The 15,312-nt window shown below is 40.9% G+C and overlaps 2 protein-coding genes across 2 annotated transcripts; both read right to left on the reverse strand.

Moving 5' to 3' along the window:
* Positions 1 to 469: 469 nt before the first annotated feature.
* Positions 470 to 10,083, reverse strand: LOC118411156. The gene is made up of 10 exons (XM_035813206.1): positions 9,886 to 10,083; positions 8,239 to 8,373; positions 7,263 to 7,498; positions 7,067 to 7,134; positions 5,704 to 6,356; positions 4,922 to 5,319; positions 4,132 to 4,310; positions 2,175 to 2,336; positions 1,591 to 1,735; positions 470 to 914 (listed from the first exon to the last, which is right to left on the reverse strand). Exons 1-10 carry the CDS (start codon positions 10,081 to 10,083, stop codon positions 473 to 475), a joined length of 2,616 nt encoding a protein of 871 aa, XP_035669099.1. The 3' UTR covers positions 470 to 472.
* Positions 10,084 to 10,660: 577 nt separating this feature from the next.
* LOC118411157 (protein hinderin-like) lies at positions 10,661 to 14,601 on the reverse strand. The gene is made up of 4 exons (XM_035813207.1): positions 14,494 to 14,601; positions 13,161 to 13,196; positions 11,766 to 11,974; positions 10,661 to 10,849 (listed from the first exon to the last, which is right to left on the reverse strand). The coding sequence occupies exons 1-4, from the start codon at positions 14,537 to 14,539 to the stop codon at positions 10,661 to 10,663; spliced, it is 480 nt and encodes a 159-aa protein (XP_035669100.1). The 5' UTR covers positions 14,540 to 14,601.
* Between the last annotated feature and the right edge of the window lie 711 nt (positions 14,602 to 15,312).

Here is a 15,312-nt window from a genome sequence, read left to right on the forward strand (position 1 = left end):
AGTCTAAAGCACATAAGGAAGATAGGCTGGACCTAAAACACGTATTGACCATCTCATCATAAGGACAACTTTTTCATTGTGGGCACTTTTCTTTTTCAGGTAGATTATTTTCCCCATTGGACCAAGAATCTGTCTATAGCAACCACCTGTGTAGTGTTTTTTATTTTCTCCATGTCTCTTGCATTTGAATAGTCACAACAGATAGCCTGACTGCACTTGGACATGTTAGATGGTTGGCTGTGGTTAAGTAGGTGGTAACACACAAATGTTATGAATTTTTTATCCTATAGACAACTTTGTGGTCTTATTGGCCTTTCAGCATCTTTATGACCTACAAATAGATTCAAGAGCATCAAACCCTGTGTACCCATGTGTATGTTTATATTACAAGGCATACTATTGCATCTTAAGAGTATCTGTTGTCTGTTTGTTTAAAGGCAGCAAGTTTATGGTCTTATTACACAAGTTCAGTTTACTTCAAGAAGAAGACTTCCTCTAGAATTCTGGACTCCTGTTCCGTAATGGACTCTTCCTCTTCGTCATCTGCAAACAGGTCTGGACTGATACCTCGATCATACCCTGTCACCCCCTCCTGACCTAATGGCACAGTCCGGTCGTACCCCGACACCCCCTCCCTTCCCAATGGCGCAGTCCTGTCATACCTTGACCCCCCCTCCCGACCTATTGACCCAATCCTTCCATGTCCTATCACCCCCTTTTTCTCGGAAGATGGTGCGGTCCATGGACGTTGCCTGCTGTTTGGACGTGACGACTTGTTTCCATGGTGAAGGGGCGTGACCCTGCTGCCATGGCGATGTCCAGAATGACTACCCAATGACGGAGGTTCTGACGTGATGGAATTCCGATCCACCAAGTCCACTATGTCCACCAAAGATGACAAGAAGCTGCCAGTGCTGCAAGTTTCAAATTGAAAGATCAGCCAAATTATATATTTGTTTGTTTGTTTTATTGTACTCATAGAAGTCCACAAATGAAAAAATGATGGTAAAAGACACTTAGAATCTTTAAAAATAAAAGTTGAAACCTATTTAAACTTGACAAAATAAGAAAAAAAAAAAAAGTTCCACCAAATGATAATGTGATAGTCTATGCAGCTCTCCTGTAGATCTATCATGTAGAAGCAAGAGCTTTATATCTAAAAAGATAACTGTCTGACCAGTCATACAGATCAGGGTTCAGCACGTACAGTTAATGAGGGCCCCTATGCTGTGATTTGTATCCCCATGCAGTGAATTGCATTGCCTATGCTGTGATTTGGGCCCCTACACATGTACCTTGTATTTCCACCAGAGCAGGGGGCATTAAATGTTGTTTCCCAACAAGGTACATAATGTTGGCTTTATGTCATTAAATCTGACCCTCAAAATGTAGGAAATAGTGCTTCAATCTGTAGGATTACAAAATTTTATTGCAAACATTTTCAGGAGAGGGCACCCCATACCCATACAATGTAAAAGTATGCCTTGGTTTCCATGTTGCTTTGCTATGCTAAGATGCCCCCTACGCTGTGAAAAAAATCCTGGGAAGAATCCTACATATGGCAAGCTTCCCCCTTTTTGACCCTCCTACCTGCTAGCAGGCCTTTGCTTGTTCTGTGAGTTGATCTGTGAGAAGTGCACAGGAGAGGTGCCCACAGACACAGTACCTCCGTCTGTCTGTACACTGGACTCTGTGTAGGCTGGGGAGGTGGCCATGTCTGCTGTGGTACCTGCAACTGAGAACAAGAAAGTTTTTTTTTTACAATTTTTGCATGAAAGCTCAGTTGTGCTTTGAATAACATTAGGCCAGACTAAATCTATTTGTTGCTTCTCGGATGTTTTCAGAAAACAAATTGGATCAACAGTTATAAATAAATTTTTCAAAAAGTCTGGGGTACATAAACGGCTTAAATCACAACAAAAAACAGTTGAGGAGTTAAATGGCATGTTGTATACAATGAATCCCATGTCGACCCCCTCCTCCGTCTCTGTCCAATATTAGACAGTGACCACTACTGCAGTAACATCCCAGACATGGCTGACAAATTTGGGTTAACCTTATCTTTCTTTTGGTGTTGGTTCCATTAAGTTAAAGAATTTTTTTCCCATTAAAAAAACAAACAAACTTGTAACCTCCTTGGCATTACTGATAAAATCTCATTAGCTAACTCCTACCTGTCCCTGGGGAGTTCTTCTGCTCCCCTGGGTACAGGGAGGCAAAACCCTTGATGGAGCTGGCATCGCTGACCCTTGACCTGGGCCTCTCCTGCTCCTTCCCATCATCCCCTGCAGTCTCGCCCCCCACCCCCTTCTCTGCTGTAGCAGCTCGGATGGGTTCTGTAAAAGAAATCAAGATAAGGTACGTTGACGACATGTCTTTGTCGGAGGCAAGGCACGTTACACAGGACTCCACAGTGCAAACTGACGTGGACAACCTTGTTCATTGGACAGAAGCCAACTACATGCAACTGAACCCCTCCAAGTGCATTGTACTGCTAATATGCTTTATGCGAAACCGTCCTCCCCCACCTGTAGTGACTGTTAAGTCAACAACACTTGAAGTAGTTGAATTCGCGAAGATCCTTGGGGTGATCTTTCAAGCTAACCTTAAGTGGGACATCCACGTCAACATGATGGTCAGCAAAGGCAGCCGCAGGCTGTACCTGCTACGAGTATTAAAGAGGCATGGTCTAGACTCTATTGACTTGACATTAGTGTTCTGTGGATTTATACGACCTATCTTAGAATACGTGTGTCCGGTATGGCACCCAGGAATCACTAGTGCCCAGTCTAGGGCCATAGAGAACGTGCAAAAAAGAGCTTGCCGCATAATTCTTGGTTCCACCTTTGCTAGCTATGACATGGCTCTAGTCCAGTTGTCACTTCCGTCTCTGTGCAACAGACGACACGAACTCTGTACAAAGTTTGGTACCTCTTTGCTGAGCTCTCCGTCTTTCTCAAAATGGCTACCGCCAAACCGTGTGAGCCTACATGGCAGAAACCTCAGGTCCAAACACTAGATAACACAATTCCACTGTAGAACTTCTAGGTATAGGAAGACTACACTGCCGTACCTTGTCGACTTGCTTAATAATAATAGTTCAAAATGCTAGCTATGAATAAGTCTTGAATGTATATACAGTTATGTTAAAAGTAATTATTGTTATTTTTAAAATGACATTGTGTTGAATTATGTACCTCTATTGTTTTTCATTTTAATTGTAATATGTGTAAAACATACTGCAATTCAGCCGAGAGATATAAAGGCTGCCATTGTATGTTATTGTATGTCGCATGACGCGAAAAATAAACCATTCATTCAACTTCAACTTCTCACATCGACATTTCTGCCCCCAGTTATTAAGACAATTTGACACCACTGTTCCCTTATGACCTCAATAAGAAGTGGCCAGCTAGCTAATCTTCGTCCATTTCCAAAAAGGAACTAATATATACCATAATAAAAAAAAAAGTATTGTAAAATGAATAGTAATGTCAAGGAATGCCACAGTCAATTCCAAAATCAAAAAACAAGATCTAAAAGAACAAAAATGAAGAATCTATTGTTTGATGTACCAGGCCCTGTGAGTTCCATCACATGTTCAACCTTTCTGAACACTTAGACTTCATAATGAAAGCAAACTTTTTTGCAATATGTTTTAAATTTGTTCTCATGCACTCGCATCACTTTGGGGTTCCCAGAGGATGTCATCCATATATTCAAATCAACGTGGTTTAAACAAGATACAAATACTATGATCATAATGGCATTAGCCTCGGTACCATTCGGATAGTAGTTTGCTCCTATGTTCGCTTCTGCAACCCGTCTGGAGACTTGTGCATTCAAACCTTTTGGTGGTTACGTCAGTTAATGAGCGAATTAAGGAATGGGTTCTAGAGCGCTCGTTCAATAACAACAGGCCCTACCGCAAGCGGATGGAGGGCTTGTCTGGTGTTGGAACGCCTATTCAAACAATCACTGTATATAGTGTATAATGAATGTCAGTGCTTGAAGAGACTGTATATGGTATATAAGGAATGCCGGAGCAAACTACTTTCTGGATGGTACCCAGGTGACTATGGCATGGGATTGCAATCATCTTAACAACCTTTACATCATTGAGGAACATACCAGTAACAGGAGTGTCCTGTTGTTTCCCTGGTCCCCCGGTAGTCTCAGGCTTGGAGAGTCTTACGGGAGACTTGAAGCCGGGTTCTGAGGGGGGGTACTTGGTGGAGGGTGGGGACAGCTCCTGGGAGGAGACCTGGTCCGATGTTCCGTCTGTGTCCACCTGTAACCACTGATCGTACCTGTACAGGTGTCAACACAGGTGGAAAAATTTACATAAAAATACCAGGAAGAGAGAACTGGAAACAGCTTGAAGAAGGTATACCTTTGCCAATCCCTAATTAATCCCTACAAAACAAAAATAAAAATGCAAAAAAAAGGATCAATCTAGCAAAAGCCTTTACAATAATTATAACTCCAATTTAGAAGTTGACTACTGCATATGGGTACTATAACTAAGGAACTGTGACTAAATGTAAGTATTTATAGAAAGAAAAATAAACTAGTCAGTTGTCATGAGAAAAAAATAATCAAACAATACAAGAAAAATCAAATGGAAATATGCTGATGAAATACCATGTAATACAATACATTGTCATGGGATTCATAACATCCTTAATTACTTACTAGGGACACTTCTTTCTTTCCCTCATATTTCTAGATACTAGTAACTCATGTAGTTAAACTGTTCTGTATGTATTGTATGTACAAGTTGCCAAACACTGTATCCTCTACAGTTGTCGTGCAATAAAGTTCTTCTTAAACTTTAAAGTTCTTCTATTTGACAGCTGACTCACTGCAATACTAGTAATGTTGAGTGTTTTTGATTACTGGTAACCACAAAAAGAAATACCTAGGCATGTCGGTTCTGGGCTTCCCTTGTCTGTATCCTCTTCCCAGACTGGATGGATCTGAAACCCCGGCCTCCTGCGATACGTTTGTCTGTATGTAGGTGGGATGGCTGTAGTCATAGGTGTGGTCCCAGTCAAACGGTTCAACACCATGCCTACTGGGATTATCCATTCTAGGATCCGTGGGGAGTTCTTGTTGGCGTTTCATGTTTCTTCTTCTCCCGGATTCCTTCGATGTTCGAGATGGTTGGCGGGGCTGACTGGATGGGCGTGAGACAGGCGCACGGGGCAGTTTACGGTCCGTGGATGGGATAGAGCTGCGCACTGAGGAAGCCACGCTGGAGTCGGAAGGAAAACGCCCCATCTCCTCAAAGAACTGCAGCCTGCCCTTATGTCTTACCTGGATGGTGGAAAAGAAATGTACAAATCAAAGTCGAAGTCAAAACAAAATGTACAAAGTCAGAAAACAGATCAAAACTTATTAGTTAAATCTTCTTTACATAACAATTCAGTTTTTTTCTTCTTTCCTTCTATCTCATTCCATTTATTTATCTATTGCTTATTCAGAGTACATCCGAATCAAAGTCTTTTCGCGTGGGTGTTCCACAAGGTTCTGTACTTGGACCCACCCTCTTCATCCTTTACATTCCATTCATCTGCTCATCTATCATTTCATTAATTTCTGGAGTTAGCGTCCACTGCAGCTATTCCTGTCAAGTGTTCGCTCACTGTCATTCATTCAATTTTTTGTTCATTCATTCATAATATATATAATCTAACTGACCTGTTGTCTGTGCAGCTGAGCCCTCTTCAGGTTCAGTTGGTCCTCTTGTGCTGCCAGCATCCTCCTCAACCTCTCCTGCTCCTCTATCAGTCTCTCCTTCTGTGCCATCAGCTGTTCTCTCTGCTGTTCCCACGCCTGTTGCCGTGACAACGCCTCCTCCGTACCATCCTTCCCATCATGCATTGCCATTAACCCATGATGCACTTGGGCACCAATCCCGTTTTGTTCAACTCTATAGTGAGCGTGTCCATTTGTCTGTGACTTGTCGTACACATAGCCCTGCTGTTCAGTCCTTATTTGAGATGCGATTTCGCGGCCTGCTTGCGTCGACTGCGAATCGAAATCCAGCTCGGGTTTTAACGGCTGGAAGTCTGCAGAGGAGTACTGAGAACTAGACTGCTGGCTAGAGTAGGGGAAGAAAGTCTCTGCCGGCAAAGACGATGGTTTGGGCAGATCATGGTTCGTGGGCGGTGTGGATCGCACGGAAGAGATGACCGAACTGGCGCTGTGAGCGCTGTGTGTTTCGGGGTCGTGTGAGGGAATGACGGAGTTGTACTGGGGAGGGGCGGGCCGGTCAGACGGTAACGCGCCGGGCGGGAGGTTGGACTGGATCCTCTCTGGATGGTCCATGTAATAGTGGACAGCATACTTTCCTGTAAGACACGTCAAGTGCTTAAAGTTACACAGTGCAAACCATCTTTTAAAAACTGAATGAGGCCCAGAAAAAAAGTTGTGTTTCTTGTTTCAGTCCTGAAAAAAGTTTGGTAGGCAAGGATTATCTTTTTAACTTGTAATTTTTTTAAGGCTGGCCAAGTTTCTATAGTGATACACATTACAATACAGTTGAACAGTAAGATGAAATGCATGATGACACTTGTATTTCAATGTCAAACTTTAATTTTGTGCATTATAGATACAATGTACATTTATCCTTCATTAGATACGACAAGCAGTGTTACTGGGAGCTATGTGACTCCACTGCCCACCCAAAAAAAGTCTTGGATTGGCAAGTTTTTCTAGGGTAGGTAGGGAAACAGGAAACACAAGATTTTTATCTCGGGCCTGAGAAGAAAATTAACACAAAATGGGAATAATTTCATCAGGTTGGTATGTCACTGAATAAAGAGACTCTTTTTACACAACCAATGCTTTTTATTCTCACCAACGTTGCCTGTACATATGCAAATACTTTAAGATTTGTGACCGCATCTAAATGAGCAGCGACACCTGTCCTGCAGTACAATGTGAACCAGTCAGAATTGCCCTTAAGAAGGTGACAGACAGTCACCGAAACGTCGATGAGAATAAAGCATTGTTTGTGTAAAAAGAGTCTCTTTATTCATTGGTTGTCACAATCAGTTACCTGTGTACACTGTGTCTTCATTGTCAGAGTAAATCACATCTCTGGATGGAACTGTGCACTCCTTTGGCCTGGAATAAAAATACATAAAATGTCAAAAACATGAATAAATTACAGCTTGTAAGCATAAAAAAGAGTCTGAATCATAACATTTCATAATTCAACACTAACTGGAAAAAAATCAGGTATTTTTTTTTACCTATAAGAACCACTGAGGTCTGTTTCCCCCTGTTTCCCATGAGTGGTAGGTCCCACGCGGGACATTCCTCTCAAAGAGACCTCAGCACCAGGCTGTACCATGTTGACTTGAGGGGTGTAGAGGTTGGCATACCTCTGTGGAGGGACAGGATCCTGTACACCCCTGTCTAACCTCTGAGGTGGTGTGAACCCTACAGTAGACGCAGGCATTGCTGTATGCGGTACAGTTTCTGGCACCTGAGGAACATACAAATTAGATTTTTTTGTCAGAAAACTCTTGAACTATTCTGAACAAAAAGAGGAAAACCTCAGAGCATCCATGAACAGTAAACATCAGGTTGGTATGTCACTGAATAAAGAGACTGTTTTTTACACAACCACAGCTTTATTTCCACCAATGTTTTTGTGACTGTCTGTCACCTTCCTCAGGGCAATTCTGACTGGTTCACTTTGTACTGCAGCAAGATGTGTCACCGCTTACATATTGGAGTATCCAGACGTATATGGCCTCCTCTTACAAAATAGTCCCGTATACCTCTTACAAGGTAAGCCATATACATCGGGGCACTCCAGTCATGATCATTAATGAACAAAAAAGTGGCACTGGGCATTATAAACTTCCTGGCACGTTTTACCAATTGCTGATGTCGCGTATTCATAAGACCACGTTAATAAGATCATGTGTCTGTTACACTCACGAGTTTAAGTTCTAATGTGATTGGTCATCAGTTTTGATCCTAAAGATGGTGAAAGTGGTCATTGAAAATTTGATAAGTGTATTCCTTTGTGTTTGAAAAAAGTTCAGCATTGCACTATGATAACTACCAACACGGATGAGTTTCCATGATAATCAATGTGTGTAGTCTAACCAGTATGGACCCTGCGCAGTGGTCCTGGTATAAAGAATAGCTGACTATTACAATCCAACAATTTTTTGCAAAGAATGATTTTCCTCATTTTAACGCTGAGCAATTCACCTGTGGTGACAACCTCCTTGGTGAAGATAGCAGCTCATTGAGCGACTCATTCAGCTTCTCGTTGACCATCTCCTGCTGTTCTGTGATCTGTCGCTGGTACAAAGTCAGCAAGGCCTGGGTCTCCTGGTACTGTTGCTGGAACAGCAGTGAGAGACCATATTTTACACCTTTTCTTTCTCAAAAGCCAAAGTCCTTTTTCAAATTTATTTCTTGTGTATATCACAAAGAACTAAAAACTCTGGAAACAATACTTGCCAGAGGGAGTTACTGTCACAGTGGCAAAAATTGATCTAAATTTCTGTTTTGCTCCTGTCAGGCAAAACTTATATATAAATGATAATCATAACTTGCTGGTTATAGGATAAAAAAAAATGCTAAACTGGAATGTCAACATTAAAAGAGAGCTGAGTCACTCCCAGACTCTGAGGAAAAGCCTGAAACTTGATATATGCAGTTTGGGGAAATGAATTTAGTCAGATATAGCTTACTAAGTTGCAGGGCTCGAAATTTCACTGGTGAAGGTAACATTGAAAGTTACCTGCACCAGACAAATTCTACCTGCACCACTCTCAACTTAGGAAGTCTGAATCATAAATGTACTAAAATTGTTCAGGAACCATTGCCATTCTTTTCTTTTATAATATTATCAATGCAGCTAATAGCAATTAATACACACCTAATCATAGGACATTTATGTATAAAACACGGTACATGGACCAGTGCAGGTTAGGTGCAGGTAGACACCAGAAACACCTGCACAGCTCCAATTCCACCGGCACTAACCTGCATAAGCAGGTGGTATTTTGAGCCCTGTAAGTTTCTCTCCCAGCCCTCTGTTTCCATCTGGTCATTGGGCTACAATTCTACAAAAAAAACACAAAATAGCCCCAAACCAAGGCCAAAAATAACTGCTCATGCAGTGGCAGGGCTCGAAATACCACCTGCATATGCACGTTAGTGCAGGTAAAATTGGGGCTGTGCTGGTATTTCTAGTGTCTACCTGCACCGAACCTACAATGGTCCATGTACTGGGTTTTATACATAAATGTCCTATGAATGATGTCGGTGTATGTGGATTGTTATTAGCTGCATTGACTATTACCACCTACTGTGTATAAAAGAAAAATAACAAACTTTAAGGTTCCTCAACAATTCTAGTATGATCCATATTTCCTAAATTCAGGGTGGTGCAGGTGAAATTTGTCTGGTGCAGGTAATTTTCAAGGTTACCTGCACCAGTGCAGGTGTTCAGAACAAGAAAGCTTCTGAAAAAAGCTGGCTGGTGCGTATTTTGGAAAAATGATAAACAAAATCACATGAAAAAAGAGTTTTTAAACATCGAATTACTGAATTGGTCTGTCTTCTATTCAAAAAACATTACATGAGATTTGTCTAACAAAGAAAAAAATTGTTACAAGTGGGGTTCAAACCCACAATCCACGGCTGCAAAAGCAAATCGCTATATCCACCCAGCGCGTAGACCGCTCGGCCACGCTAACTCCATTGCATAATCGCGCGTATAGAAGGGCTATAAGAAGAGTTTGGTTAAATTGACCGATCCATGCATCCATGCAAACCAAACCGTTGAACGAACGGCTTCTCTCGCCTCTAAGCCGGTAAAAGTATTTCGAGCCCTGAGTGGCCTACCTCTGCCATGGCTGCCCGAGACTGTATGTGGTCCCTCTCCTGAGCCAGGTGCTGATACTGGTCCTGTATGGCCTGCAGGGTTTTCTGGTGCTCCTGTTCTAACTGTTGTAACTTCTGTCCGTACGTCTGTCTTTCTGTCTGTAAGGTCTCCACGGCTTTCTCCTTCTCTTCTCCGACTCTGTAGGAAAAACAAGACATTTTTTATAAGCTGGGGTTAAGGAAGGTGTAGCTGTGTTTCTAGAGGCTTGTCTGTGTGATGTGCAGTGCAAGGGACCAGCATTGGCTGAATGCTGCTCTGCGTGTGTTGTGTTGTAGCATTTCAAAAAAGTTAAACGATCATATGCAGGGCTCGAAATTCATTTTTGGGGTTAGGTGCACTGGTGCACCCAGCTTTAAAAATTGGGTGCACCAAAAACTTTTTGGGTGCACCACTTAAATCTAAGTAGAATGTCAGAAATCCTAAACTTACTTACAAGCTATCAAATTCTTAAACAAGTACCATGACAGACATTTATATTATCTTTGAACACTTTTTAGATGTGAAAAATATCATGTATACTAGTATACTTTGATACCTTTACATACATAAGTCTATGAAAATATTTGTGTGCACTAGTACACCCACAGGAAAAAATTGGGGTGCACCTGGGTGCACCCAGTATTTCGAGTCCTGGTAGGTGTTGGTTTAGCAATCACTGACTGGCAAAACTTTGTCCCAACACAATAAAAAAGCTCATCAAATTGCATATCTGTAAATACTGTCTCACTTAAGAAGTCAAAGGACTAGAAACTGAACAGAATCTGCTTTGTATGGGGGATGAAGGAGGCTGTCTACATGAACATCAAAACAAGACAGAAAATCTTGTCCATACTTTGCCAGTTCCTTGATGAGATTAGCCACCCTCTTCTTGTCTTCTATTCTCAGGTCCTTCAAGGCTGGCTTCTTACTCTCAGCACTGCCATTCTGGGGGAAATAGTTACAGAACATTAACAAGTATGAAAACAAATGTACTTATTATCTATTTTCTGCTACGTACTAGTACTCTATACGTTTATGAAGGTTAGACATCCAGGTAAGCAATATTCAAATACAATTCAATCTCTACAACTGGATAAAAACGGATATCTATTTCCGGACGTTTCGAGTGACATCCATCACTCTTCTTCAGCTTTGAAAGAATGAACTAGTCAGAACAATTCAATACCAGTACAGCTAACTAGAAAAACTGGTTTAACCACTAAATCGTTAGGATCGTAAGCAAAAGGTTGATAATCTTCTCATTCTGTTGTTTGATGATGGAATCCTCCACCTCCTTCCCACTGTCCTCTGCTTCTATCCTAACGATTTAGTGGTTAAACCAGTTTTTCTAGTTAGCTGTACTGGTATTGAATTGTTCTGACTAGTTCATTCTTTCAAAGCTGAAGAAGAGTGATGGATGTCACTCGAAACGTCCGGAAATAGATATCCGTTTTTATCCAGTTGTAAAGATTGAATTGTATTTGAATACTAGTACTCTATGTACCTAAAAACAATCTCAACAACTGAATAAAATTTGGAGATTATACGCCCAGACTTGACTTGCGAGTGACATCAATTAAAAAATCTTATTCAGTTGTAGTAGACATTGAATTGTTTCTAAACATATAGTTTACCATACCCTATTCTTGTACTTTGTATGTGGGCTTCCCTGGAAATCAGTAAAGTTTAAATGTTACGTACTAGTTGGGACTACTTAATTGTTTAAAAGATCAACGAATAAAATTAAAAAGCAATAGTACAACACAAAAACCCAGAATGCTCAATATCTACACCCACATAACTACAGAAACCTACATTGATGGCATTTCTAAAGCAAGCTGCTAGGGGGCAAAAATTGTACCTTGATAATCTTCTCTTTTTGATGTTTGATGATGGAATCCTCCACCTCCTTCCCACTGTCCTCTGCTTCTATCCCAGAATGCTTTGTGCTGTTGTCGTCCCTCTCTGGCGTGCTGTGTGCCGTTGGGCTGGGCATCCTGGGATCAAGATCACGTGATCTCCTTCCCGGCACCCTCTTCTGTGGTCTCTTGTTGCCGATATCAGTTACACCTTGGAAAAGAGCAAAATGTAAAGGTTATGAAGTACAAAGTTAAGTTAAAATCACTCCTGCATCATATTGTGCAGACCAGTGAAATGGCTTAAGTGGGAAGAGTGTTAGATTCCTTATGAAAAAAGTTGTATTCAGTCAATCCCTGGCTGAGTCATACCCAAGACTTAAAAAAAATGGTACATGCTGCTTTCTCTGTTAAAAGCTATGGCAGTTGAGCTCATACTAGTACCATCACCATTGTGGGACCGCGTGGCGCAATCGGCAGCACGTTTGACTCAGGTCCAGAAGGTTCTGAGTTCGAACCCCGCCGTGTCACCGATCTTGTGTCCTTGGTAAAGGCACTTTACACGACTTTCCTCACTCAAGTGAAAAATGAGTATATAAGCTACAAAGGTCTTCAGCAAGTTGAAGTTTGTAGCCTCAAAACGAAAGACCAGTGGACTAGCCCCCTGCTGTAGTGATTGCACAAAGTTGTGTGGCCCAAGGTTACAGAAATGGAGATTAGGTGCTGCCCTATGCACCATCTGATGAGGGAAGGACTTCAACTAAAACTGAATGGTGCATAGGGCAGCGCCTATATCCATAAATCTTTAGCCCTTCGGCCATACAGCTGTAAATATAGAATATAACATGGTGTATTCCGTATCACCCGAGGTACCAGCCCGACCGCGGGAAGGATCGCCCAACAGCTGAAGGCCGGATGGCGATCCGACCCGCAGGAAGGCTGGGGCCGAGGAAACACACCTGAGAAAACACAAAACACATATTTTTTATGCGAAATGCACCAGAAGTTGAGAAAATGTTGTGTCCTCGAACAAAAGATTGTAAAAACAGCAATTCTATTACATTTCTAACGTCCGAATCCGGTATTCGATTTTTCAACCAGTGTCCATGTCATATTAGCCCCGTTTGAAATAGTTCGATTTACTCAAAGGAAGCCTGTATGATACAACTTAGAACCTGTATGATACGGAAAGTTATAACACGGTCCGTAACACCCGAATCGAACGTTTTTGTGTCACAGGTATAACATAAAAATGATAAAAGCAATTAAAGCATGGGACTACATTTTGTGTACTAGTACACTGGTGGCAATGTGTGTTTAACCTCCTTGGTTTAACCAACATACTCTTTCCATTAAGATGAAATAAAGTGATTAAAATAAAGTGGACAAGTCACAGTTACCTGGCACATGGACAAGGGAGTTCTCTTCATCAGTGACTGAAAAACAATAGTACAATGAGAAAACATGTTTTGGTGATCTCTTATTTACAAAGAGATGAGAAAACACATTCTTAGTTACTACTAGTAGAGAATTAGTCTCCTTTCCAGACTGCAACACCTGGTATACTAGTACTGAGAAGCAACAAGTATCATAACAAAGGCTCCTTTGTTTCACCTATTCTATCCCTGAATCTGGCTCATTGATAAGTAGATTATCAAAAAATCCCATGGGACAACACATGTGGCATCAAAAAATCCCAAGGGACAACACATGTGGCACATAACATGAGACATGTGTTGTATGTGTAATAACTCACAACACAGGTACATTGTATTAACATGATCCAAACAAGCTCAAATTTTTTTTAGGGGAGGGGGGAAAGGTGCACTGGAGTAGTTAGCTTAAAGAATTTGGTGCAAAGAAAAAAAAAATGGCCGCACAACATAAGATAAAGAAAAAAAGGACAACAGAGCCTAGTTACAAACCCTACTGTCTTTCTTCATAAATTGAATATAAAATTCTAAAGCTAACTTTCAATTTAACAATCATATGATCATATTTTCTGACACTTGGATTTCAACTAGAGTACAATGATATATCTACTAGTAGTAATGATGCCAATATGAAGAAAGAGTATACGAATAGGAACAGCTGTCATGGTAGGCAGACTTTATTATTTATATATTCAGCACAGGTATATCTATATCATAGATATTTGTATAGAATCAAGAATCTCTACAATTTAGAACTAACAAAGTAAGATGAGTGACTTTCCCTTTGAAAAAATATACTTTGCTGTCAGGTAAAACTCACTGTGACATTAATATCAATATAAACAACAGCGAATGCATCTATTCCACACGACCCGCTTTTGAAAATTTTGCCCATACCATAGACAACTTTTCCATTACATACAATTCCCTTATTTAAAGGGGGAGGGGGGCAAAATCATATACTAGTAGGTATGATCATACTGGTCGTTTTAGTTTTCTCTGCTTCCTATAAACTATAAGGATTTTTTTCCTCGAAAATCTCTGTTTCATGATTCTGAGCGGAAGCCTGCCGGGACACAAATTTGCAGAGTCCAGAGTTCGAAATTTCTTATCGATCAAACGTCAACAAAAAACTGCCGGTAAAATCTTAAAACGTAAACAATCTGTTAACGGTGCCGCCATTTCACCAATTAACTGATTAGATTACTAAATTCATCTGTCCACTTATCAGCTACACCTCAAGTAGTAAATCGCCTATCTAATTAGGGTAAAAACACCTAAAATCGGTAAAAAATCTCACCGTCTTTCGTCCAGAAAACTTCGTACGGTCTGAGATGTGCCGCCATCTTGGAAATTACGAACTAAGCGCCACGCCGCACGCGCATGCGCACTCTCGTAACAGCCTGTTAGCGCCTGCAGATTTACTGAGATTCGCCAGAATGCGCTGCTGCATGGTGCAAAAGCCTCTTCCTACAAAATTACTTGATGATATGTCCCTCCCATATGTGCCACAATCATTGGAATTTCATCATTAACCACTGAGAAAATGTATAGGTTTCACATGAATGAATGCTTCTGCTTGTTGCATTCAGTTAGGTAGTAGACAGAACATTTGTAAATACAGTAACGCTACATTTGTAAATACAAGTAACGTTTAAATGTTACATGTATATTAATATCTCTTGGTTGCGTTTGAAGACATCTAAGAACATGTGCACAGATATAAGTAAATAAATAAATAAATAGAAAGATCGATAGTTAGCATAATATCTTTATTTCTCGTAATATTTTGTAGTTGCCTAGTTATGACGGTCTATCCATGGAACCAATGATAGTCTCACAGAATGACTTCGCTAACCTCGACTGCATCTTTTCTTGGCAGTCAAGATTGTTGACCGTTTCTTCTTCGTCTCCTTCTTCTTCGTAACCCCCTAAAACCCCCTGCTGGGGTATAACTGGGGTATCATAAGAGGGCTTCTATGGTTTCAGATACATCTCTAGTAGTTATCAATAACCATATTCCTGCGTTTTTCTCTCTCCAACTAGCCTCTACTAAGTTCTACATGTTGCTATGGTACATGGTAGAAGTGGTTATGGTTTATTCTTTATAAAAAATGCA

The sequence above is a fragment of the Branchiostoma floridae genome, chromosome 3 (assembly GCF_000003815.2).
Source record: "Branchiostoma floridae strain S238N-H82 chromosome 3, Bfl_VNyyK, whole genome shotgun sequence".
Lineage (NCBI taxonomy): Eukaryota > Metazoa > Chordata > Leptocardii > Amphioxiformes > Branchiostomatidae > Branchiostoma > Branchiostoma floridae.

Bases quoted from the DNA above. Each gene is read 5' to 3' on its own strand.
- LOC118411156 (XM_035813206.1), bottom strand. From the start codon at position 10,083: ATGTCTTGTTTTTCCTACAGAGTCGGAGAAGAGAAGGAGAAAGCCGTG. The intron at 5,320-5,703 runs GTCAGTTAGATT...TCCACCATCCAG, and splicing joins CTCAGCTGCACAGACAACAG to GTAAGACATAAGGGCAGGCT. The intron at 4,311-4,921 runs GTATTTCTTTTT...ACACCTGTACAG, and splicing joins CCCAGAACCGACATGCCTAG to GTACGATCAGTGGTTACAGG.
- LOC118411157 (XM_035813207.1), bottom strand. From the start codon at position 14,539: ATGGCGGCACATCTCAGACCGTACGAAGTTTTCTGGACGAAAGACG. The intron at 13,197-14,493 runs GTGAGATTTTTT...ATTGTTTTTCAG, and splicing joins AGTTTTCTGGACGAAAGACG to TCACTGATGAAGAGAACTCC. The intron at 10,850-11,765 runs GTACAATTTTTG...TATTTCCCCCAG, and splicing joins AAAAAGAGAAGATTATCAAG to AATGGCAGTGCTGAGAGTAA.